Below are 26404 nucleotides of genomic sequence, written 5' to 3'. Positions count from 1 at the left end.
TGTTTATTGACTGATTGAATAGTTATTGACTTATATATATATATATTGACTAGGGCCTCCTCACCTCTCCTGAAGGCAACTTAAAATAGCCTCGGCTGATTGGTCACCCTGCCTCAAGTCTCTCCCAACTCCAGTCTACCTGACTGCCAGAGATTTTCTTACAATGCCGGTCTGACCATGCCACCTCCCTCCCACTCAATAATCTCCAGTGGCTCCCTATTACCTTTAGGAACAAATATAAAATCCTTTTTGGCATTTAAAGCCTTCATAACCTGGTCCCTTCTTACTTTTCCAGTCTTCCATACGCTATGTTCCATCTATAGACAATGGACTGCCTGCTGCTCCAGACTCCCTTTCTTTGCATTGGCTGTTCTCCATGTCTAGAAATCTCTCTCTCTCTCTCTCTCTCTCTCTCTCTCTCTCTCTCTCTCTCTCTCTCTCTCTCTCTCTCTCTCTCTCTCTCTCTCCTCTCTGTCTCTCTCTCTTTCTCTCCTCTCTGTCTCTCTCTCCTCTCTGTCTCTGTCTCTCTGTCTCTCTGTCTCTTTCTCTCTCTCTCTCTCTCTCCATTCCCCTGACTCTTAGCTTCCATGGCTGTCTTCAAGACTCTGCTCAAATCTCACCTTCTACCAGGGGACTTTCAAGGTTACTCCCCCACCTTACTCCCCAACTTCCAGAATGTTCCCCTCTTAGGCTACCTTCTATCTACCCTCTCTGTATCTTGTGTGTGTTTATCTATCTATATATATGTATTTAAATTTTTTATTTTTTATTTATGTAATAAAACAAGCATTTCCATAACATAGTATAATAAAAATATGATTGCAAGCGAAACTGCAAATCTATTATGTACAAGTTGCTATTCCTTTTAAATATATAATAAAGTTACCATGAAAATTTATCTTTTTCCTCCCCCCAAGATATGGATACCATTGGACACAAATATGTATATATATGTAAAACCATTCTATACATACTTCTATTATCACTTCTTTCTCTGGAATAAAGGTATTTACACATTGTCTCTCCCATTAGAATGTGAGCTCTTTGAGGACAGGGGCTCTGTTTTTGCCTTTCTTTGTATCTCTCCAGCTTAGCATAGCGCCTGGCACATTTATTGTTCAATCATTTCAGTCGTGTCTGACTCTTCATGATCCCATTTGGTGTTTTCTTGGCCAAGCTGCTGGAGCGGTTTGTTATTTCTTTCTCAAGCTCATTTTATGCATGAGGAAACTGAGGCAAATAGGGTTAAGTGACTTGCCCAGGGTCACACAGCTAGTGAGTGTGGATTTAAAGTCAGGAAGACGAATCTTCCTGACTCCGGGCCTGGCACTCTAGCCACTGCGCCACCTAGCTGCCACCTGCCTGGTACATAGTTAGTGCTCAATAGATACTTATTGACTGACTAACTTTTCTTCTCTGGCTTTTTCAAAGGCATTGCATACATCCCTCCGTGTCTTCTTCAAGCAACCGCCAGTTGACTGGACTTATAGTCACAAGGACCTTCAGCTGGGAGTTTGGGCTTGGCATGGACACTGAATCCCTTTAAGCCATAGCCCTGTCTTTTCTAAAATCTGGAGAATGACTTGGCCATCACATCATAGGATCATAGACTCAGAGTCAGAAGAGCGTCACAGAGCCATCTAGTCCAACTCCCGAATTTTTCAGTTGAGGAAACTGAGCCCCGGCAAAGGAGAAGTGACTTGCTCAAGGTCACACATAGTGGCAGCGCTGAGATTTGAACCCAGGCCCTTTGATGCCATATTCAGCACTCTTTTCACTACATCATAAAACTGCAGACACTGCATTGAACATGCTCTGGCACCCAAGAGTTGTAGGTCCTGTAATTGTATAAACGAACACATATGTAAAGGTAACAAAACCCCCCACACAATTAAGAGCATCTGCCTTGTTGTTGGCGATGCTGGGGAACAACCAGATAGAAGTTTCTTAATGCCAGGGATGGTTCCATTGTTGTCTTTGTATCCTGGGTGTACAGTATGGTGTCTGGCACAAAGTAGGTTTAATACATTAATAATTTATTAATTAATAAATGCTTGTTGCTTGATTGATCACAGACTGTAAAAGCTGGAAGGGACCTTAGTGATCATATACTCTAATTTGCCCATTTTATAGAGGAGGAGATTGAGGCCCATAGAATGTAATGACTAAAGTCATAGAGTAAGTTCATGGCAAAGCAGACTAGAATTCACAGTCATACCTAATTCAACTCCTTCCTGGGGTGGACTCCACTGAGCACAAGGGATAGTACTACCTCTGATACAATTGTGCTGGGAGTGGGGAGTCCATTCCCAGACATTTCTTCTAGACTGGCTTTGCCCCATGCCTCTGGGGTACCTGGAGGGTAGGCATTGAGTATTTAGCCATTCCAAAGGAAGAAGTTCACCACCCCACTCTTCTCCACCGATATCAGCACCCTAGGGCAAAGCCCCGTTTGTCCCAAACTAGTTATGGCTCTGTCAGAAAATAAATAATAATACATAACCCATTCATAAATCTGGTGCTAGAAGAGACTGTTGAGGTCATTGAATCCAAGCCTCTCATTTTTACAGATGAAGAAACTGAGGCCCAGAAAGATTAAACAGTTTACCCAGGGTCACACAGCTAGTAAGCATCTGAGGCAGAACGAAAACTGAGACTGCAAACTGCTGACTACAAGTTCAATGTATTAGCTGCTGGATAAACACTATCCTGCCTCTCAAATCTAATGTTCTTTCTACTACTCCACATTGCTTCTCTATAAAGTAAGGGGGTTGGACTAAATGATCACTGAGGTCCCTTCTAGCTCTAACTCGCTGGGATTCTATTATTCTAGCTTCTTTCTTCTCCCTGTCCATAGATAAACTCTGCCCTTTCACCAGGTTTCCATTCTCTTTATCCCACAGTCCTTTTTTAGCCTCTTTGTCCTTCTCCCAGTGTGTTGGTCTCTGCACAAGGTATGTACAAGCTCCCAGGGAGTGCTGGTTACTGCATGAAATTTGCACGGATGCCCCGGGTTTGTTGGTGTCTGCACAAAGCACACGGGTGAGTTTCTAGGGTGTGCTGGTTTCTGTACAAGCTCCCTCTTCGCTTCCTGAGAAGTGACAGCCAAGCCAAGGTGATGCATACCACACACTCATTTCCTCCCAGGTCTCGTGCAGTGTTTTTTCTCTACTAGCTCCACCTGGGCCAAGCAGGGCTGGGCTGCACCTCTCTGCTCAGGGAGGGTCTTCAGATGGCAGGGGATGGGTAGGTGGGGGGTGCCCATTGGTATGTAGGAAGAGTTAAGGGGTGACTGTGCCAGGACAGCTCTTACTGCTGCCCACCCTCCTACTTCCTGCAACAAAAACCCTGCTGTCTATAACCCAAGGTCTAGCCACTCCCCCAAACCTTACGCCCTCCTCCCTACTTCTATTTCTACACACACACACACACACACACACACACACAGAGAACAGCATTAGGAGGATGTGAGGGTTTGAGCTCCATCTAGGTTGCCATTCCAAAGGGCTCCAGGCTTAGATGTCTTAGGCCCAGTTTACAGACATGGTAGGTTAAGACTTTTCTTCCTTGTACTTTTCCCTCTGAGTTTCTCAACCCCCTGACCTTTCCCCTAAAAGACCCCTAGTCAAGGGTGAAATCATATCCAAGTCACAACCAGTAGGAGCCAGGCTCTTTACTCTTCCGGTACTAGACACTGGCTCTCAGATTCCCTCTAAATACATGAGGGAGTGAAGGAGGCTTTCTTTGCGATGTCTAGAAACCAACATGCTCCAGGGACCAAAAGAACAACCTGGAGAAAATGTGTAACATTACCTTCCATGACCTGTCTTGTACCTTTCTAGTAGCTGTCCCCCATGCCTGCAACCCTCTCTTTCTTTACCTCTATCTCTTAGATATCTAGTTTCTGTCAAAGCTCAGTTGAAATGCTAACTTTACATGAGGTCTTTTTTGATACCTCCTCCCCCCAGATGCTAAGTGCCTTTCCCACCCCAAATTACATGTCATCTACTCCTACAGAATGTAAACTTCTCCAGGGCAGGAATGCTTTCATTTTTGTCTTTGTATCTCCCATTTTACCAATGAGGAAACTGAGGTAAACAGAGGTTAAGTGACTTGCCCAGGGTGATACAGATAGTTTGGGCTGGATTTGAACTTTGGCCTCTCTGACTTCAGGGGAAGCTAGGTGGTGAGGTAGATAGGGTGTTGGGCCTGGAGTCAGAAAGACTCACTTCCCTGAGTTCAAATCCAACTTCAGATGTTTACTAGCTGTGTGACCCAGGGCAAGTCACTTAACCTTGTTTGTCTCAGTTTCCTCATCTGTAAAATGAGCTGGAGAAGGAAATGGCAAACCACTCCAGAATCTTTTCCAAGAAAACCCCAAATGGGGTCATGAAGAGTTGGACATGACTGAACTCCAGGCCCAAAACTCTAATCACTTCCATCTCATCTGCCTCTTGGGTGGTGATCTCATGAAGGTTCCATAGGAAGTGTCTAGGTCGGGAATAAGTATATACTGAAGAGAGAAAGTTACAGGGGAATGGACAGAGCCTGGGGCTGGGAGTTACGAGATTATGGTTATAGTTTCCTTTGTCACTTACTATGCGACCTTGAAGTCTCACATCCCTCTGGTTCTGCCTTTTTTCACCTGTGAAATGAAGGGGCTCTAAATGATATCTTTATGTAAGAAGCTGTGGTTATAATTTGTTGTAAAAATAAAAGGTTGCAGGTTCAAGTCTTGCCTACAGACTCTGGATTTAGCTACATGATGGTTGTTCTGGGCTGAGGCCACAGCTGGAAAGTATTTGTCAACTGTATGTCCACAGTGACTGAATACATATGGGTGGGGAGGTGTAAACAGAGACCAGGAGGTGGTTGAGAGGAGGTAAAGAGTTATGTACTTTTTATGGCCCAACAGGCTTTTATTTCTTTTTCCTTTATTATCCTCCCCTCCCCCAGGTACTGATCTGGAGCATTCATTCTTTCAGCAAATATTTACTGAGCTGCTATCTTGTGCTGGGCAACAGAAGGAGAAGAAGTTGAATATATTCTCCTGTCCTCAAGGAACTTACCACCTAGTTGAGTGGAGAAGACATTATGGAGACTTGTCACCATCCATGGGCAGTATATGCTAAGTGTTCAATGAGAAATACAGAGCTCCCAGGAGAGAAAGAGGAATGGACCACTGGAGCAGACCAAGAAAGGTTTTCTAGAAAAGGGAGGACTTTGTAAGAAAGGGAAGATATGAACAAGTGGAGAAGAGAAGGAAGGACGTTTCAGGCAGAGGAAAACAATGTAAGCAAAGACGGCAAGAGTCTTGGAAAGGAGCTCAGAGGACCTGTGTCCAATCCTTGAGAAATGGTCATCTAATGTGTTGTTTGAAAACCTCCGGTGACTTGGAGCTCACTACCTTCTAGGCAGTTTATCCCACCCCTTGGAGGATCCATCTCATTGTTGGGCAGCTCTGGTTGATACGAAGGTCTCCCTTTTGCAGAGCTGAAATCAACCTCCCTATAACTTCGACTCACTGCTCCTGATTTTGTCCTGAGGGGCCAAGCAGAACAAATCGAATCTCTCTCACATAGGACAGCTCTCCGGATGCTGAAGACAGTGGTCCTGTCCACTCTCCCCCTTCTCTTCTAGAGGCTAAGTATCCCCAGTTCGTTCAGTCCATGCTCTAATATTGCCGTCTAAGCTTGCAGCTTCCTGCCTCTCTCCAGGGCCCTTTCCCCTTTCCCCGCCACCTGCCAGTGCAAAGGCAGGTCTACATCCCATAACTCGAGAGCACAGATACAGGCGGGATCTGAACACCAAATTTCCTGCGATAGAGGCAGCTTGCCCAGCCCCTGGTAATCCCCACTAGTCCATAAATTGGGGAGCAAAGCTCCCAGCTCGGTCCCTGCCCCTGGGGCACAGCGGCTCATCTGTCACTTTGTGTTCTGCTTTCTACTTTGCTCGAGTTTCTGCTTCCTCGGGGCCACGGAGTTTTGCAGGCTCGTTCCGTCCCTTCCTCCTTCTCCCCGTCTCAGGCAGCGGCCTGGACCCCCACCTCTGCTCAGCGCCCCCGCCCCCACTCCCCAGTGCCCTCTCCCTGGGGTCCTCAAGCAGCCTGGGCCCTGCGCGGCCTCTGACTCCCGCCACCCGGTCCCCGGGACGCGCCAGCCCGGAGCAGGTGCACTGGCCGGGGGGTCGGGGGCGGCAATGGGAGAGAGGAACCAAAGCGCCATCTTCTTCCCCTCCCCCTGGGTTGGTGCCCCGATCTCTGCGGGTTGCAAACTAGCATCCCCCTCCTACATCGGGATCCGGCCCGGGACAGGGCTCAGGGTTGCGAGCCCCCTCTCCCAGGTGGGCCGGAGGCAGCGAGCTCCAGCAGGAGCGGCCGGCTCAGGTTCCCGCTCCCGCCTCCTCTCCGGAGCCGGGGGACAGGCGGGCGGGCGTGGGGGATCGGCGGGTCCCGCTCCGTCTCCACCCCCCCATCCCTCCCCCACCCCGCCCGGGGCCGGCCCTAGGCTCCAGGAACAATAGGCAGGAGCCAGGGCTCCACTCGCTCCCCGCCCGCCCCGCCAGCACCTCCCCTCTCCCCGCCCCGCCCCCCGCGCACACACACTCACACTCACTCACTCTCACTCACTCACGCACGCACTCAGACCCAGGCAGAGCGGCAGCCCGAATCGGTTTCATGCCCGCTGGAGCCGCCTCCGCCTCTGCCTCCGCCTCCTCCTCTTTCTCCTCCTCCTCATCCTCCTCCTCCTCCTCCTCCTCCTCTTCGCCCTCTGCTGCGCTGCGCCCGTATCCCCGGTATGGACGTGAGGTTCTACCCTGCGGCTCCGACGGCGGTGGGCGCCCTCCCCGGCGCAGACCCAACTTGCCTGGGCCACTTGGACTATTACCACTGTAATAAGGTGAGTGTGGGCGGGGAGGATGCGCGACTCTAGGGGCTCTGGGGCACCAGCGGGGACCTGGACCCGGGCTGGCTGCCGCTTTTTGTCCTATGCTCCCCCCCCCCTCCAACTCGTGCCTTCCGGCCTGAGGTTTGAAAGGAGCGCACTTGGCTGGGTGCCGGGAGCCCTGTGTCCTGTCCTTCCTTCCTTCCCTCCCTTGGCCCGGGACAGGGGCGAGCGCCCCCTTCCCCCATCCCCCCTCTGCCAGTGAGGAGGAGGAAAAGGAAGAGAAGGAGGAGGAGGAGGAGAGGGAGGGTATTGGGGTTGGAAATGGGGATGGGGATGGGGTTGGGGATCAAGGGGCTGCTGCTTCGCCGAGCACCCAGGGAGAAAACTCGCTTCCCTGAGGCTCAGTGCTGGCCCCTCTGGGACTCTTGCTCTTCCCTGCTCTCCCTCCTCCTTGCGCGCACAAGCCTCCCCACGCCTGCTTCAGAGGCTTTTAACTTCTCGGTGTTGACGTTAATTTGGGCTTTAAAAGTCTAATTGCTGAGTAGAAGCTGTCATAGCGAAGCTGGGAGACATCCCGGAGTTATTTACAAACAGACGCCTCACAACCAGTGAAGTCCCAAAGTAATCGGCACTGGCTCCAGTAACAGTGATCACGCCGCCTCCACCAGCTAGGGCGGTCCGCTGAGGTCCCCTTCATTTCTCTTAGACTCCTCTTGGCTGTTTGCATAGTTGAGCCTCGAGACCGCCCAGCCCCTGGATCATCTCTTAGGAAATGGAAGGATTGCAAGCACGCCTTCAGTTTCTAGATGTCTGTCCCCCTCACCCCCCTTAATAATAAAAGGTGTCACACAGAGTACCTCACCCCCACCCCCACAGACCAGAGACTGGTGTCGAGTGGAAGTATAGTTTTAACTTCACCTTGGCTTTCTTGGAGATGAAGTGTTAAACGCAGCTAAGTTCCATTTTTTCCCCATTGGAGGAGGGAATTTCAAAACTCAGTTAAAAAGCGCTTATTGACCATTTGAGCCAGGCGTTTATCCGCTTGGAATTATGTGTGTTCGTGCCTAAAGAGAAGAGGGAAGAGAGATCGGAGATGGTCTATACCGTTTCTCCCCCCGCTGTTTTCTAAATGCCCCAGTGCAGAGACAAACTGCGAAGCAGTCAGTCCTGCTTGCGTTGTGTGGCGAGAGGTGGGGGAGGGGGCGCCGCGGCCGCGGGCGGAGAGGCAGGGTTGGCCAGACTTCTCCCAGCGAACCGTGGTTGCCCTGGCCTCTCCAGGGGCTTAGGCTGAAAAATGTTCAGAATGGGCAGGAAGAGCTTTACGGTGAGTGAGTTAGCCTTATTTGTGGTCTCTATTTTGTTTGTTTGTTTGTTTCCTATTGCTTTGCCCAGACATCACTGGGGTTTCTTTTTGCCTCGGATTTAACGGGCTGTGTTACCTGGCTTGCGGGTGTTCAGCTACTGGGGAGATGCCGGTCTGTTTATCCATTTGTTTTCATTTGCACAGCTCAGGGTTTGGGGGTTCTTTAGTCCCTGCCTTTGGTAGGCTCTCTCCCGCTTTCCTCTCACAACACAAGCTCACAAGCATACACAAGTGCACACAAGCGTATGCACCCGAGTTAACTGCTGGTGAGCACAATACAGAAACCTACCTAGAGCTACGCAGGGCTTTCTCTTCCTCCATGACAGACAGACCTGGCAACCTAGATTTCTTTGCCTGATGCTGCAGGAAGAGCATCTTTGAGCTGCAGGGACTGGGAACCAGAATTCTCAGGGGGATATTGGGGAGTGTCAGAGGTATTTAAGGAATCGATCTTTCAGCCAGGAGGAGCAAAGCTGTCCATTACCGGGAATCATTCTTCACAAGGACTATTCCATCACACCTGGGTTGAAGAGGAGGTCCAGCAAAAGGTTAGCGAGAAGGAAATTCGGGAACAGCCTTGCAGAAAATGATTTAGTTCAATCTTGCTTCAGCAGCTTCCTTTCTCCATGCCTCCCACATGCACTCAGAACGTGAAAAGTAGAAGGGGCTATAAAAGATGTATAAAAGATCTCCCTAGATGAAGGGAGAGTGGCCTAATGGGTAGAGAACTGAACTTAGAACAGGGAGATGTGGGTTTGAATCCTGCCTCAGACACTTACTAGTTGTGTGTGCCTGGGCAAGTCACTTAAACCCCTTGAAGCCTTAGGTTTTTCATCTCTAAAATGAGGCAATTAATCTCAATGACCTCTACGGTCCCTTGAAGCTCTAAATCTATGTTCCTATGATAAAGCGCCTTCTATTCTAGTCTTATGAAATGGAGCGAACATATAAAAAATATGCTTTTCTGAGTACCTACTTTCATGTTAGATAGTGAAATTGCTTTGTATCTCGTTCCTCCGCCCCTATATGAAATTACAAATAAATGTGTTTTAGAATCAATTGCTTGTCTCCAACTCTTTGTAGGTGAGTTTCATTTAAAATGCAGTTTTCTGTTTCACTTTGGCTGTTTTTATTTTGGTCTTACCAGAATGAGCCAAGAATTCCGGTTTTAAATCTGAGCACTTACAAGAAAGAGAAAGAAAACTGTGTGAAAGATTTGTGCCATGTATTCCATGTGGGGTCTGGGGACAGTAGCCTAAATGTCCCATAAATCTTAAACTCATCTTTAAAAACAGGGATTGCAGTAGGGAGTACAGATGAATCTGGTTAACTTTGGTTGCCTCTCTCTGTCCCAGGAAACTCATGGTGTCAGTAGCTTAGGTTCTATTGAGTGTGCTTGGCCTATCGATGATCATGTAAAAGGCCCCTTTGAGTGTCCTAGGATGGGAATTCAGAGAGGAAGCCTCCTGGGGAAATTTAGCTCTACAAACATTTATATGCAGTCATGTGATCTGTGCTGAAGGGGGAGCATGTGTTTTTGTTTCTTCAGACTTTTTCTTAATATATAAGGCTTGGACAGCTCTGATCTGGGCTCATTCATGACTTCTTTCCTGGGTCTGGAAGATTAAAGGTGGAAATTACCTTAGTGGTGAGCAACAGCCCCATAGTTGTTGGGTGCCTAAGAGAGGAGCTCAGAGGGCCCCAGCCACCACCACCACCAGGTGCTGCTGTTGTTTTGGGCTGGAGTAACTGAAACGGCGCAAGGGAAAGCCATACTGGGTGTGTTGGTTTGAGGTTCAGAGGGTCTTCAGAGCTATCCAAGGTGTCAAGCATTCCTCACAGGAATGATAGGAATAACTGTAGCAGTAAGAAATTATTCAAGTCATCCTCCTTGCCACAAACCCCTAGAGCTGAAAGGGAATATATATTCCTACATTCTCAATTTATGAAAGAGGAAACTGTGGGCCAGAGAAAAGGAAGTGACTTGGTCAAGGATGCCTGGCAGTTAGTGGTAAAGCTAAGATTTACAACCTGGATCTCTTCACTTCAGTCTAGAGCACTTGCCACTATCCGTCTTTGAGAGGGTGTGTGGGAGATTTGCTTGATTAAATCTTTGGTTTCCCTCTCCCCAGCCCTCTGCAAAGTTCAGAAATGATCTTCCTTTGCTCCTCTACTCCCACCCCTCACCCCAGCTGCTAGGATCTTCCTCCCTAAATCACCTTCTATTTATTTTATGTATATATGATGATGTATATACATATTTACCTATTTATGTATTGTACGTGTTTATGTACATACACATATAGGCAGCTAGGTGGCTCAGTGGATAGAGCACCAGACCTGTATTCAGGAAGACATGAATTCAAATCCAGCCTCAGATGTTTATTAGCTGTCTGTCCAGAGTCATTTAGTCACTTGTTTGTCTCAATTTTTTCATCTGTAAAATGGGGATAATAATAGCACCTACCTCCTAGGGTTTTGTGAGATCAAATGAGATAATATTTGTAAAGTACTTTGCAAACTTTAAAGTACTATATAAATGCTAGCTGTTGTTATCATCATCATCATCATCATCATCATCATTATTATTATTATTTTGCCTTCTCCCCCCGCCCCCAGTAAGCTCCTTGAGGATTGGAACTATTTTCCCTTTTGTCCTTGTATCCCTTGTACCTGGCATATAGTAGGTGCTTAATAAATGCTTGTGGATTGATTGAGGCAGCCAATTCCATTGCAGCCAAAGCCTGTCATGCCTCTCTGTAACTTTCTCCCTTTAGTCACAGTTTCGCCTTTCTGGGCTGAGTGGCATAAATCGAATCCCTCTTCCTTAGGCTAGCCCTTCAAATATTTAAATACCACAATTAGGTCAGGTTTTCTTGGCCCCATTTTGGAGAAGCAGCATAGTAAAGAGGTTCTCTTTCCTCCTTCCACACATTAGCTCCTCAGAAAGTCAGGACAATTGGATTTATATCTGGCCACTGGACCTAGATGGCTCTGGAGGAGAAAGTGAAGCTGGTGACTTTGCACAGCCCTCCTTCACTTAAATCCAATTCAGTTTCATCACCTTCCCGATGTCATGGACAAACAACAACAACATCAACCTTAGAAAGTGAGTAAGCATGGCAGGAGAGGAGAAACACTTTTTGCACTAATTCTCTGTGTGACCTTTGGCAAATCAGAGCCCTTCAAACTGGAAAGCTGTGCACTTCACTTTCTGGGTGTCTGTTTCTTCATCGGTAAAAAAATGGAGATAATCATCTTTCCCTTTACTTCTCAATAGGGTTGTGATGTTCAAATGAGCACTTTGAAAACTGCTAAGGGCTTTTTATGCACAAATGAGGGATGAATGTTTTTAAAGATGGGAGTTGGATCATTAGAATCTTTGTATTGTTCAGCTCTGGGATACAGATTCTCTCCCCCTGCCTTCCCCCACTTATAGGGTACTTCTTTGAATGATGGCTGGCTTTGGAGCCAGAGGACCCAGGTTCAAATCCTGGCTCTACCAGCTATGTGACCTTTGCCAAGTCACTTCATGTACCTGAGCCTCAGTTTCCTCATCTGTAAAATGAGAGGGTTGGATTAGATAACCTCTAATGTCCCTCCTAGCTTTAAATTTGGGATCCTACGAAAAGTAGGAAAGAAATATGAAACCCTGGCAATGGTCACGAAGGTCCTCATCCCTGTGCTGCCTTTGACCTCTCATAGGTCTGCAGGGCTGCTTTGGCTCAATGGACCAGATTGCAGAGTGGAGCCCAGAGCACTAAGTCTCAGTGAATATAAACAGCCCTAATAGTTCTTCTCCTGCCCAAGCCTGGCAGAGGCCATAAGCACCTTCAGTGCAGCCTTTGATCCAGGGAAGAAAAACCCCTGAAAGTCAAAGCAGCCTGAAGTCAGTGGCCACATCCTTGGTCTGGCACCTGGTGAACCTTTTGTTATCATCCCTTAGTTTCTCAAAGAACGTGGGGCTGTTATTCTTCATTTTTCTTTACTGCTTTAGGGCTACGTGTGATGCCATTGAAAAGGGCTGATGTCTTGAATATCTCACGAAATCAGAACAAGCATCTTGTACAGAGAATTCTTCCCCTTCTCCCCACTACCTCCCACCTGCTCTCCTTTATCCTTGCCCTGTGTCCCATCCCTACCCAATCTTTCTGTGGGAGTGAGTGTGACCCATGGTCCTTTCTTTTTCTCAGCCTGAGATAGAGTTTTCCTTGGTTTCTGTGAGGCCCTGGTTTGGGAACGTGAATTAATATGCCTGCTCTGCTTATATGCCTTCAAAGCTCCGGTCAGCCTGATTTCTTTGTTTCTGCCCAGCACTTCTCAATGTCAGTCCTCTGACTACACAGTCAACATGGTCCCTGACACAGACTCTAGAGCTAGAAGGTGTCTCAGAGACCTTTTCATTCAACTCCTTCATCTTTACAGATGAGGAAGCTGAGGCCAGGCGAAGCTGACCTCACATTACAGATGACAAGCAGCAAAGGTGGTATTTGAACCCAGGTCCTTTACCTCCCGAGTCAGTGTCCTTTCCATTGCACCAATGTCAAAGGAAGGCCAAGAAGGGGCTAATTAGTTTATGAATTGTGAAACCACTCTTATCTGATCTGAGTGACACATGTCCCAATGCCTTCTTTTTCCCTAGCTCCAGTCCCACCTTCTTACAGAAGGCTTCTCCAGTCCTCCAGCTACTAATTCCTACCTCTCCAAGATTACCTTCCTTCCTACTTTGTATGCATCTGGTATGCACTTGCTACTGTTTTTATCACCTGTGTCTGTGGTCTGTTAGAATGTAAACTCTTTGGAGGACAAAGATTGTTTTTACTTTTCCTAAGCACAGTATTTAGCACAACGTCTGGTACACAGTAAGTGCTTAATAGATGCTTGTTGACTCACTGATATACTAGATAACAGGCAAATGAAAGCTCGTTTGCCAGAACCCTCTGGATGACTGGCAGTGGTGTAGACCTGGTCATTAGTTTACCAAGGAACATACATGTGAAGGAGAATGGCTAAAAATGCTCAGATAGGACTTTTTTTTTTCATTTTAGAGAACCTAATTTTACCAATACTTTTAATTTGTCTTTGGTGCATCTCTTGTTGTAACTTGTAGGCTGAGAGCATCTGATGGATATGTTATTTACATAGGCCAAATCCTACATGATTCTCTTTAGTTTGGTTTGGGAGTAGCATTGAAACCATATGGTAAGTAATTATTAACTTAATGGGTTGTGGTAAATTGCAATTTTACATCTTAGTGGAAAGATGTTGTATGAGATAGGGTAATAAATTTTGATGAATTACTCTGATACTTAGAATGGCTGCCATACAATTCAAATTTCTGTCATATGCCACAGCACTATGGTGTAGGATCTCCTGTGCAGGTAGTTACTTTGTTGTCAAAGTGTTTTTCTGTCCTCAGTTGGGAACCTTGGAAAACAAGTTGGTTTGTTTTTATGTTTTATCCAGTAAACTTCTATATTATCTTAATTATCACTGTATTTTCTGACCATTATCGTAGAATTCTCCCTTATCTCACTGAGTTGCTTATTTGAGAAGCCTTCACTACTGCCCTGCAGTATGATAGAGTAGAAAGAATATTGGGTTTGGAGTCAGAGGACTTGAGTTCAAATCATGACTTCTGCTTATTATCTGTGTGACTTTGGGTAAGTCACTTCTAAGCTCCAGTTTCCTTATCTATAAAATGAGGGGGCTAGATTAGTCAGTCTCTTTTCTTTCTAGCTCTAAATCTATTTTCTGAGTTAGAGGGAACCAGTTAATTACATTTTCTTCAGGGCCAGGGCCTCTTCTAGAGAGGTAGACTATGTAGTTCAGTAGAAAGACTGCTGGATTTGGAGACAGAGGGTGTGGATTCAAATTGCCCAGAAGAGCCTCAGTTGCCACATCTGTAAAATGAATATGACCCACAAAGCACCCTTCTGCCTCTCCGAGTAGGATCCCATGGGCAAAGGAAGTCTCAGCTTGGTCCCCAGAGGCCATGGGCTGTCACCAGCTCTGTGGTCCAGCTTCTCCAAAGGAAGCCAGTGGTCTCATGTCCAGTGCCTACAGAGAAAGAAATCTTCCTTCAGGCTGATGGCTAGGGGTACCTCACCTTGGGGGAAGCTCACATCCCTCTGCTTTTGATTTCCTAGTTTTCCAGAATGGCATCTTTGTAGGACCATCAATCAGGCACATTTCAGGAACTCTGCCAATCTTTGAAAAGTAAACAGCTGTTAGTGACAGGTTCACCCTTCACTGCAGATGTAATTTAACGCCCACCTCTTGGGTGCTAATGCACTTGGGAAAGCCACTTCCCAAATCTATAGAAATCTGCAGTGAAATAAAATAATCTACCTTGCTCATAACTGTGTGTTGATGATATGGAGGGCTGGGGGTGGTGAGCTAGGTAGGGACTTTATTAGGGCTCTTGTCTGACTGAGTTTTAGATTTAAAACTTACTGCAATACTTCAAGGACCTGTAATTTTGTTGTTATGGATACTGCCTCTGCCAACGTTCATTGCAGCCCTTTTATAACCCAGAAACTAAGTCCACTAGAGCCCCTATGGCTGAAAAATTCATCATTCTTGGGTAACTTGGTGATAAGAGTCTCTGGACTTAGCTGGGTTGGTCCTCAGAGAACAGAGATGAAGTCTATTCTTTGACCTCCACTCAAAGGCTTTCTAGCTTGATAGAATCAGCCATAGCTTGTGGTCCATGTGCATAGCATTCAAGGAGCCCAGGGTCACCACAGGGAGAGGTGAGAGCAAGAATCAAGTGTTAGAAACTTAAAACAAGCTTGTCAGTAGAAAGCCCTAAAATCACAGATAATTAAACCTTGGTTATCACAAGGCAGAGATTAATTTGCAGGAGTGGTTTGAGGACTTGTCAGAAATAGAATCTGCCTCCGGTCACTCTAATGAATAAATTTTGGTGGTCCCACTCTGTGGCATTTTGACTTACCAAGCATGGTTAAAGTGTAGTAAAAACCATAGGTTTTCCTTCCAAGCTTTACTGATGGTTGGACTTGAAATGAACAGCCCTCCTTATTCTTCAAGTTGCTTCTCTTTCGAAGAGCTGGGCATTTGACTGCCCTCAGAAATGGCTGGGTAGGACAAAGACCAAAGGACCTAGCTGGCAGTTGGGACTTTAAAAAACTTGAGGGCTTGATAGTGAGCCATGCTTCCTGAATGTCAGTTAAAAGATAGTGAGTAGATAATAGATGTGGAATGAGGCATACATGTTCAGATGTGACTGCTGTGTTATTTTGTTTAGCTTGACTGTATTTATTTGCTAGAAGGGAAGGTTTTGTTTTGGGGGAGAGGAGAGAGAGTCATTAGGGGTGACAATGTTTAAAAAAAAGAAAAAAATAACATCACCAAAACATTAAAAGAAAAGAAATGATCTAATCTTTTATCCTTTTCCCTACCTTTTGTCTTTGGTCTAGAAACTGGGTTTCCCCTTATAAGGGTTAGATAAGTAGAGAGTATATCCCTAAGACTGGGAAATCCTAGCTCAAATGCACTTTATTTTGGACTTGGAATCATTTCAGTGACTTTCCTCCTTCTTCCAGCCTGGGCTTGGATGGCCATGGTCTTTTATGCATAATAGAAAGTGTATGGAGCTCTTTCTGCCTTGGGCTTTATGAAATCAGATTCCAGAGATATGTAATGCAAGCTTCTCCAGCCCTGAAGATTGTTGTTTTGTCTGTATGTGGGGAGGCAGACACATTTCTCCTCATTCTTTTTTGGAATAATAGACATATTTTGGTTGAGAACTAGGCTGATCTTATGTAACAGCCTGGGTGTAAAGGTCAGTCTTCTTTGATTTCCCCTTGAAGTCCCAATCCCCAAATATACAGATAGGAAAAAAAGAGAGTTGAGCTGGCTTGGATTGCAGACCCCTCTTATTCTGCAGGTTCTTTTTTTCTTTTTACCTATATATGATGCCTAAAGTTCCTTCTGTCATTCTTAGATCAGCTTCTCCCTCTTCAACTCCCCTTTCTCCCTTCCCCCTCCCCCTTCCTGGAAAGAACGATTGGAGAAGCCCATCTAACTCCAATCCTGTGTTTTATTGCTTATTCATAAAGCAAAAGGCCCCAAATGGTTATGAAATTCAGAACACAATTATCCCTGGGAGGTGCAGAGATTGCTTCTGACTGGATGAGCTATCTTGGACTATACATTTCCTCCCTTCTGTTGTTGCCTGTCTATCTCTCTCTCATTCTCTCTCTCTCTCTCTCTCTCTCTCTCTCTCTCTCTCTCTCTCCTCCCACCCCCAGGTGAAGTCTTTTTCTAGCTATTTCTGTGTCTGGGAATAAAGTTCTGGGGTGTATCTTACAATTGCTTCTTTTTTCATGCCTGCGCATTTTCTGCTTTCATCTGCATAGGAAGCCCAGGCCTTTTCAAATCTATATGCAGATTACTGACTCGAGCATGGGGACTTGCCTGTGAATGGGGATGGGGTAAGAGAACAGGAGAGAAGGGTACCAGCCATCCAGATGGACAATGCCATTTCCCCCTCTTTTCTAGTTCTCTCTCTGCTAGTTATGTGTGTTTTTTGTTTTAAATAGAGCACAGAGTGTTTTTACCGTATGCTGGATGGTATCTTTCAGTATAAATGAAGCATATAATTGTGTTTTCCTAACAGCTCAACATTAAAAATAAGTTATTATGCTGCTAATGGGTTTTTCTAGCAATTTTCCATCCAATGACTACCATGCACCCCCTTAATAGTTGTGCATAATGTTTTCTGACTTTCTCCTTTTTTATTTTGTGTCACTAAAAGGTGGCGGGGTAGGGCCTCAATTCTCATTGTGTTGTCTTTAAACTCCAGGCAGATTTGTAAAGACATTTGCTCCCTGGTGTGAGGAAGCAACACCTCCAGGTTTAGATAAGAAAACATCTTTAAGGATCCATATTTATGTTCACTTTAATGCAAACTTTGGTGGGGCACATTCCTGTGAAACTGAGAAAGGCTTGAACTGCGCTCTGGCTCTGCTACAGCTAGCTTTGAGACCTCGGGGCACTCATTTTCCTTCTCTAGGCTTGAGTTCAAGATCTGTAAAATAAGGGGTTGGATTATAGATGTCTGTAGTCTCTTCTACAATCTAGGAACCCATGACTAGTTAATCCCTCTTCCATCTTTCATAGTCCATCGTAAAATTTTCATAGTACCTCATATGTGTATGATGGTATTCAGGGAGAACTAGCACCTTTGGTGTGAAGCCTTTTCAGGGCTCTCACCTGCCTTTGGTGTCCACCTGTCACCCAACTCTCACCTGAGGCTCTAAGAAGCTGTACCAAGTACAACGACCACACTCCAGTAAAACCGGCTCAGCAGACGGGTTAAACCTGGTTGAGGGTAACTGACAGGTCTCAGACCTGTCCATGAGTTAGGGGGGGTGTCTACCTCAAGCATATGAAGACTTCCCCAAGCAGAATGAGTGGATGAGAATGATTTGTTCTAGCAGCCAGGAAGGCTGCTGAAGTAGGTGCTTAGAGCTTGGTCAGACATGGAGGCTGCCAAGGTCATCCGCTGCGTCCCAGGACATTGCCATTTGTCTTGAATTTTGTCCCACCACTGGATTTTGATGGCTTTAGACCAGAGTGAGGCTGATGACTTTGTACAACTCTGCCTTACTTAAATCCAATTTACAAGCAAGTCATCATCCCATGATATCATTGGTTCTTTTAGGAAATGAAGGATGAACAACAACAGGGTAGTTTGAACAATGACCTTGGAATCAGGAAGACAAGTTCAAATTCTATTTCAGGAACTCACTAGCTGTGTGACCCTGAGCAGAGCTCAGCCTCAGTTTCTTCAGCTGTAAAATGGGGATGATAATAGCACTTCTCTCTTGCAGGGTTATTGTGAGGGTCAAAGGAGATCATATGCACAAAGTGCTTTGCAAACTTCAAGGTGCTACATACATGTTAGTTATCATTACCATTGTTAGTATTAAAAATAATTTTACATGCACCACCTCATTGGCTTGTTTTGACCATGAAGCTCCTCCATGAAGCCATGTTCTGTGTCATTTTGCTTTCGTATTTCCCGTAAAAGCCAGCACAAAACCCAGAACACTAGAGGTTCTTCATCAATGCTGTTGAATGAATCCTTACCTGAACCCGGTGAGGTAAATAGGAAAGGGGCTATTCTTTGGCCCAGCCGGTTCAGCCCTCCCGCCAGTAAAATTTTTCTCCAATGCCTCACTGTGGTGTGAACTCTGACAGCCTTTACATAACTGGAAAGGCTCTAAGGATGGTTCTAAGGATAGATTGTGCAGGTCACAGCCCAGGGACCCACAAGCCAAGGTCACAGATGCTCAGCCGCAGGGGATGATTTTTCAGGCACAACCACTCTGGAATTTTTGTCTTCCTTTATATCCCCAGCCAGCTCTTAGCCAGTTCACATAGTTGTTGTTGGTCCTTTGTTTTCAAAGAGGACCAATGATATCACCATAGTAGGTGCTTAATAAATGCTTGTTGACTGAGTAATTATCTCTGAAGGTTATGATCTGTACTGGTGGAGGGAGTAGCAATGCAAGGGAATCTTAGATACTCAAGGCAGGAAGAAAACAACCTAGAGAGGTGAAGTCAACAAGCATTTATTAAGTGCCTACTATGTGCCAGATATTACTGTGGGAATGTGGGAATATAAATACAAGCAAAAAGAAAGACAGTCTTTGCCCTCAAAGAGCTTATATTCTAATAGAGGAAGACAACACAGGAAGAAAAGCTAAAGGTGTATATGTGGAGGTGGGGTGGAGTACCGATGACTAGCTGGAGGTCAAACAACAGGATAAGCAGTAGAACTGACTATAGAACCCATGTCTTCTTGTCCCTGGCCTTGTGCTCCATCTGTTCCCTTTTGTTGTCTCTAAGTTTTGTGGTGGACAAACATGTTTCCTTGGAGAGATTTACAAACTCATTGGCAACCAAGGAAGAACATTTAAACCTCAGTTAAAAAGCCAAGACGTCAGCAAGGTGGTGCAGTGGATAGAGCACTAGGCCTGGAGTCAGGAAGACTTATTCTGAGTTAAAATCTGGCCTCAGACACTTACTAGCTATGTGACCTTGGGCAAGTCACTTAACCCTGTGTACCTCAGTTTCCTCATCTGAAAAATGAGCTGAGAAGGAAATTGCAAACTGCTCCAGTAGCTTTACCAAGAAAACCCCAAATGGAGTCATGAAGAGTTGGACACGGCTGAAAAACGACTGAACAACAACAAGAAAGCTAGGACAGTGGATGGATTAAAGAGTCAATTTTTATACATTTTCTCAGATAACTGGTATTAGGGCATTTCAGACACAGCCCATGTCCTTTCTTAGATTATTTGTTTTCTTCCTTTGGTTCTTAGGGTGACTTATTGATAAAGGGCCCTGGGGTCTGACGGATACAGAGCCAGCGGGCTCTCCTTGTGTACTCTGCTATCCATTAGATGCGCCCATGCTAACCTCTTGCATAGATTGGCTGCTCTCTGTAGAGATAATCAAATCTCCTAGCTCATGAGATCATGGTGTTAGTTTTGTTCATTTCCCCATACTTTTTATCTAGTATTTAAATCAGCATAGTAGGTGAGTTGATATGGAAAGACTATCTTAAAGGTATTTTTTTTATTAGTGTTCAATCTTCTGTGAGGGTCCTTTTTATTGGTCATAAAATCATAGGATTATGATGGATTAGAAGGATAACTCCCTCACTTTACAGATGAAGAAGCTGAAAGCCCACAGAGGTAAGTGACCTTCCTAAAATTATTGTAAGTAGGAGTGAGGATCCTACCCAGGTCCTCTGACCTGACTCCAATTCCAGCTTGTTGTACCTTCCACGACCAGAGAAAAATTGTATTTGCCCTTCCACGTGACAACCCTTTAAATATTTTTTTCTTTTTTTGAAAAAAATTATTTTTCTCAATTAAATGTAAAATTTTTTTAACATCTTTTTTTTTAAAATTTGAATTCCAAATTCTCTCCATCCTTTTCTTCCCTCCCCTTGAGAAGGCAAACAACAACCCTTCAAATATTTTAAAGAAAATAGCTATATCTCTAAGTTTTCTTTAGATTAAACTTCCTCAGTTCCTTCAACTGAACTTTAAATGCTGTAGGCTCCAGTCTCTTCACTACTGGTTGCCTTTTTCTGGACATGTTCCAGCATGTCAACATCCTTCTTAAAAGGTAATACTATCAATTGGATGCAACACTCCACGTATGATCTCTACAGGATAGAGGGTAGTGGGACCATTGCCTCCCTCCACAGTCTAATTCTAGATCCAACTGGTGGGGGTGGTGATCATGGTGGTGGTGGTTCTTTTTCTTCTTCATCGTCATCATCATCTTCTTCTTCTTCTTCTTCACCCTTCATTCTGAAAGAGGACAAATGATCATGGGGATGCTGTCTTGATTTGCCAATGAATTGGATTTAAGTGACCCACCTGGTAATCACCTCTTCAGCATCCAGGTGATGTGTAGAGCTAAGGGCATCTAAAAGTCCGTCTGTCACACAAGAGCTAACTTTGTTATTCATTGCAGATCAATGTGACATGATAACTGATGAACTGGATTAAGATTGAGCATGAAGCCTGAGAAAAGGGTCACTGATTTCTTGATTAGGTGGTTATTGATGGGTGACCTACAAGAAAGTATTTTCTGTAGAATGATAGAGATGGAAGCCAGATTGCAAAGGATCAAGCAATGAAGGGGTGATAAACAGTGGGTGACTTGTCAAGACTTTTGGCAGTGGAAAAGTGGAAGAAATGGGGGACAGAGGCTTAAGGATGTTAAAAGGAAGCATTTGTTTTAGAATGGGGAGATAATAGACATTTTATTGGCAACCAGTCATCAATTAGCAAGCATTTATTAAGTGCCTACTGTGTGCCAGGCACTATGCAAGGCACTAGGGAAACAAAACAAGATGAATTGATAGCTGCCTTTAAGCTTACATTCTATTGGAGGAGACAGCAGATACACAGAGAAGTATAAATAAAAGGGTTATTTTAGGGGAAGAGGGGAAGAAGGTACTAGAAGGAGGGGATCAGCAAAGACATTACATAGGATCTAGAATCTGAGCTCTGCCTTTAAGAAAAGAAGGGATTCTAAGAAGCAGAGATGAGAAGGGAGTATTCTCTTTGAGAAAACTCCTGTTTTAGGAAAGTGAATGATTTTTTATTATGGACGATGTCTGTAATGAATAAATTTTCTACCATGATAACTCACATTTGTAAGGTTTACAAAGCACTTTTCCCCCCAACAATTCTGTTTGATTTAAAATTCATAATTACAAAATTGATGTAAGATACTTTAGTGGCCTGGCAGCTCAGAAGGAGTCAGCAGTGTTTGACAAGAGCCAGAAAAGCTAATGCTATTATTGGCTGCATTTGAATGAGGCAATGACAGTCCTGCTCTCTGCTTTCCCGGGTCAGGCCACGTCTACATCTGTTTTATTTAGATCTGGACCCTGCACTTTGGGAAGGACAAGCTGGAGCACACACATCCAGGGAAGGAAGGATGGGACGGAGGAGGGAAGTAAAGAAGGAAAAAAGGAAAGAAGGAAGGAAGGAAAAAAAGAAGAAAGAGAGGGAGGAAGGAAAGGAGGAAGTGCCTTCGTTAAGTATCTACTATATGCCAGGCATTGTGCTAAGCAATTTACAAATATTATGTCATTTAATCCCCAGGACAACCCTGAGAGGTAGGTGCTATTGTTATTCCCATTTTACAATTAAGTAAACTGAGGTATGGAGAGGTTGAGTGCTTTGCCCATGGTCACACAGTTAGTAAGTAATGGAGGTCACATTTGAACTCAGATCTTCCTGATTCAAGGCCCAGCACTCTCTTTCCACTGCACCACTCTGCTGTCCTTCTGTTCCATAGGAAAGGGTGACCAACGTGGTAAAGGACCTTCTATTAAGAAGCATTCGGTATAAGAAAGTGATCCTCTGAGAAACACAAGAGCTCTCTAGGCTAACTCAACAGGAAAGTCTTCTTGAAAATGGCAGCAAATAGAAGGAGATTCTAGGATGGGATAACAAGAAGAAAAGCCCCTGATGTAAAGAACTTCCGAGGTATCTAAATCCATTAAAAAAACACACACTCAACAAAACTAAATCCATTTCTACAAAGGGGAGTGTTAAAAAAAAACAATGTCAAAGTAATTCACAGGATGACAAGATCACAGATTTAGAGTTTTAAAGATCATGCTGTCCAACTTTCGCATTTTACAGATGAGGAAGTAGAAGGGATTGAGTGGCAGAGCCATGAGGTTCAAATCCAGGTTACAATATCCAAGGGTCATAGATCTTGAGATGGAAGTGACATCGGAGGTCTAGACCACTCCTTTTCTCTTGGCCAAGGAGGTGAAGTAACTAACTTGAGGTCAAACAGGTAGGTGCTGGCAGTACAAGGATTAGGAAAAGGGTGCCTATCCTCAAATAAATTTTAATCTAACTAGGGGAAACAACCTGAACATATGTAGATATATACAAATTAGTGACAGGCCCTGCCCTCAAGGAGGTTTATAATCTGGCTAGGTGATGCGGTGCCTAGATGCTAGTCCTAGAATCAGGAAGACCTGAGTTCACACCTGACCTCAGATGTTTACTAGCTGTGTAACCCTGGTGAAGTCACTTAACTTCTGTTTGCCTAATATTTCTCTCCGCTGTAAAATGGGGATAATAAGAGCACCTACCTCCCAGGGTTGTTGTGAGGATCCAATGGGATGATGTAAAGCACTTAGCACAGTCCCTGGCACATAGCATGCTCATTTCCTTCCTTCCTTCTTTCTGTCCTTCCTTCCTTCCTAAATGTTTCAGTTGTATCCAACTCTTCATGACCCTGTTTGGGATTTTCTTGGCAAAGACTCTGGAGTGGTTTGTCATTTCCTTCTCCAGCTTATTTTATAGATGAGTAACTGAGGCCAACAGGGTTAAGTGACTTGCCCAGGGTCACACAGCTAGTAAACATCTGAAGTTGGATTTGAACTCAGGTCTTCCTGATTCCAGGCCGTATGCTCTCCTCTAGCTGCTTTTGTAGGTGTATCTATTCAGAGGCAGATTTTGAACCTAGCTCCTCTGACTCTCTCCACTGTGCCACATGCCTCCTGATTCTTCTGACTCCACTTCCCACGGCCTTTCCACTGCACCATTAATTTTTGAACCTTGAACCAATCAGTCAATCGGGAACATTAGTTGGGGCACCTCTCCATTGTCAGGTACTGGGAAAAGGAATGCCCTCGGGTCTGGATTTTGAATTGGAATCGTTGACCTCTCCCTTTCTGTGGGGGTGGGGGGTGGGGAGCAGGGCTGGGGGAGGCCGTAGGGGAAGAACATTGTGCTTCCCTAGCCTTCCCCCAAACATCAATCAGATTGCCTTGATGACCACAGTAAAATCTGACTTGCCCGAACCGTGGGAACTGACTGTCACTTTCAGTCCGTTCAGCAAAAAGACACTGATTCTCACTGGTCTGGGGTTTGACACGGAGTGAGATAGGGCTTCCGCCCTGCTCCATTATCTTATCTGCACATACTGAAATCATTGTTTACGAAGTAGGAAGTGTTAAGGGACGTTGTTCTGAGGAATCACAGACAGACCTCGGTGCTGGTGAGCGGCGTCGATAGAAGAGCAGCGAGCAGCCAGCTGACTCTCCAGCAGAAAACTCTTCCAGAGCGAGCACCTGCTGACTCATGGTCAGACAGCTCTACGGTGGAAAGACCATTAGCTTTGGAGGTGGTGGATGCGGGTCTGAATGCCTTCTGGCACTTGTTTGCTGTGTGAACGTGGGGAAGCTGGTTAACCTCTCTGGGACCCGTTTCCTCATTTGGCAAATGGCCAGTTGGCCTCAGAGGTCCCTTCCTGTTTAAAGTCCTGTGGCCCACTTTCCTCAGACTTTATCTTCCCAGCAGAAAGTCACGTGTTGTGTGTCAATTTAGAGGAAGAAAGGACCTTAGAGGTATTCTAGTGTGAATTTGTAATTTCACAGATGAGGAAAATGGTGACATGATTTGGGGGAATCTGGGGATGGGGAAAAAGAAGTTTACTGAGCTGAGGCCCAGGTACCTGGATGCCGGTGAACCTTGCAAACCAAGACCAATCTTTTCTCATTAGACCATAAACATGAGGCTATAAATAAAGGCTAGGGCCAGCAGCATGCTTACGTTTCATTAGCTTTAGAACTGGAAAGGCTCTTTGAGGTCATCAGGTCTAACTTTTTCATTTCTACAGATGAAGAAACTGACTCCTGGAGAAGTCAAATGACTTGCCCAAGGTCACTCCACTTCTAAGTGTCAGAGCCAGGATTAGGGGAGTTTACGTTTCTGCATCAAGATGGCAAATTAGCTGGAAGGGGACTTCGTTTGGGCAATGGGTAGGTAGCTTGTAAATTTATTCTTAGCTTGTAATCTGGGTGGAGGTGTGCAACTGAGACTTTCCAACCAATTATATATACAGATTGTGATGGCAATCAAACGTGTTTCACTTTGAAGAAAGAGCTGGTCGGGATAGAAGAGGGAGTACCATCTCTGTAGCTTCTTAAATCAGATCTTGAAGGACTCTGATTAAAATTAGGCAGAAACTTTCAGTGTTAGACCCAGAACTTTCCCCTACTTGGGATGTCCTTCTAAGTTGGAGCGGGCACTTCCCTCACAACAGCTACCCCATGAGTCAGGTATTGTAACTATTAGTCCCATTTTACAGGTAAGAAAACTGAGGCTCAAAGGGAAAGTAACTTATTCAAGGTCACATAGCTAGTCCATGGCAGGCTGGGATGCAAATTCAGGTTCTCAGTCTTTGCGCTGAATGTTCTTTCCATACCCTGGGAAATCTTTCAGCATAATAGCACTGTGAGTCTCTAGCATGTAGTCCAGTACTTGATTTTAATCTTATTTCTGTTTTATCTTCTTGAATCCCAGAGTTTTCCAGTTGCAAGAAAACTTGCAACTTTAAAATCTTAAAAGCAACAATAGCAATAATAGCAGTTGATAATTATATAGTGCTTTAAGATTTGCAAAATATGCAAAATACTTTGCATACATTCTCATCTGATCCTCACAATCATCCTGTGAGATTACTGTTAAACAGCTGGTGGTACATGGATAGAGTGCTAGGCCTGAAGTCAGGAAGTCTTGAGTTCAAATCCAACATCAGACGAGTATCGTATGACCTTGGGCAAGTCATTTAACCTCTGTTTGCTTCAGTTTCTCCAACTGTAAAATGGGGATTACAGTAACCCCTACCTCCCTGGGTTGTTGTGAGGATCAAATGAGATAATATTTGTAAAACCCTTAGCACAGTGTCTGACATACAGTAGGCCCTATATAAATGTGGGCTATTATTAGCAATTATTATTGTGTTATTATTGCTGTTTTACAGATAAGGGAACTGAGGCTCAGAGAGATTAAATGACTTGCTGGTTATCACATAGGTAGTAATAATATGTTTTGCAGGTGAGATTTTTTTGTTAATTTTTATTTTTAGTTCCAAATTTTCTCCCTCTTTCTGCCCCTGCTCCCCACCCCAACCCCATTGAGAAGGAAAGAAATAAGTCATGCAAAACATACTACTGCATTAACTAGGTTGTAGGGGGAAAAGCAATAAAAATAAGGTGAAATAATGTGCTTCAATCTGCACTCAGAGTTCATTAGTTCTCTCTCTGGAGGTGAAGAGCATTTTTCATCATGAATTCTTTGGCATTATCTTGGATCATTGTATTGATCAGAGTAGCTAAGTCTTTCACAGTTGATAATTATTACAATATTGCTGTTATTATGTACATTGTTCTCTTCTGGTTCTGCACACTTCACTTTGTATCAGTTCATATAAGTCTTCCCAGGTTTTTCTGAAACCATCCCCTTCATCATGCAGGTGGAATTTGAACCCAAGTCTCTCTAGACTCAATCCAAAGATTTTTACTCCACACCACACTGCTCTTTACTTAGTTCTACCTTTCTGTGTTTGCTTCTCTGGTGAGTTTTGTCTCACTAACAAGACTGGTATCTCCCAGAGGTCAGGGACCTGATCTTATACCACTTCTGTATTCTGTCCAGAGTGTCCAATCTGGGACCCTGTTCAGAGGATACAATTCATGAAAATTTGATGACTAATCCTCCAGCACTCTGCAGTGGTAGCCTCCTGCACTGGGGGAAAGGAAGGGACAAATGCATCCTAAAGT

At 44.8% G+C, this 26404-nt stretch overlaps 1 protein-coding gene across 1 annotated transcript in view; it reads left to right on the top strand.

The window, feature by feature from the left end:
* Positions 1 to 6629: 6629 nt before the first annotated feature.
* Positions 6630 to 26404, top strand: part of TOX2 (TOX high mobility group box family member 2) — a 275381-nt gene continuing 255606 nt past the window's right edge. Inside the window, exon 1 of the mRNA XM_027867220.1 lies at positions 6630 to 6899. Within this exon, the coding sequence (XP_027723021.1) occupies positions 6798 to 6899 (102 nt within the window). The 5' untranslated portion in view covers positions 6630 to 6797. The remainder of the gene's footprint in view (positions 6900 to 26404) is intronic.

This window comes from Vombatus ursinus, unplaced genomic scaffold (assembly GCF_900497805.2).
Source record: "Vombatus ursinus unplaced genomic scaffold, bare-nosed wombat genome assembly UNPS02014785.1, whole genome shotgun sequence".
Lineage (NCBI taxonomy): Eukaryota > Metazoa > Chordata > Mammalia > Diprotodontia > Vombatidae > Vombatus > Vombatus ursinus.
This window is presented reverse-complemented; position numbering and strand designations above follow the sequence as displayed.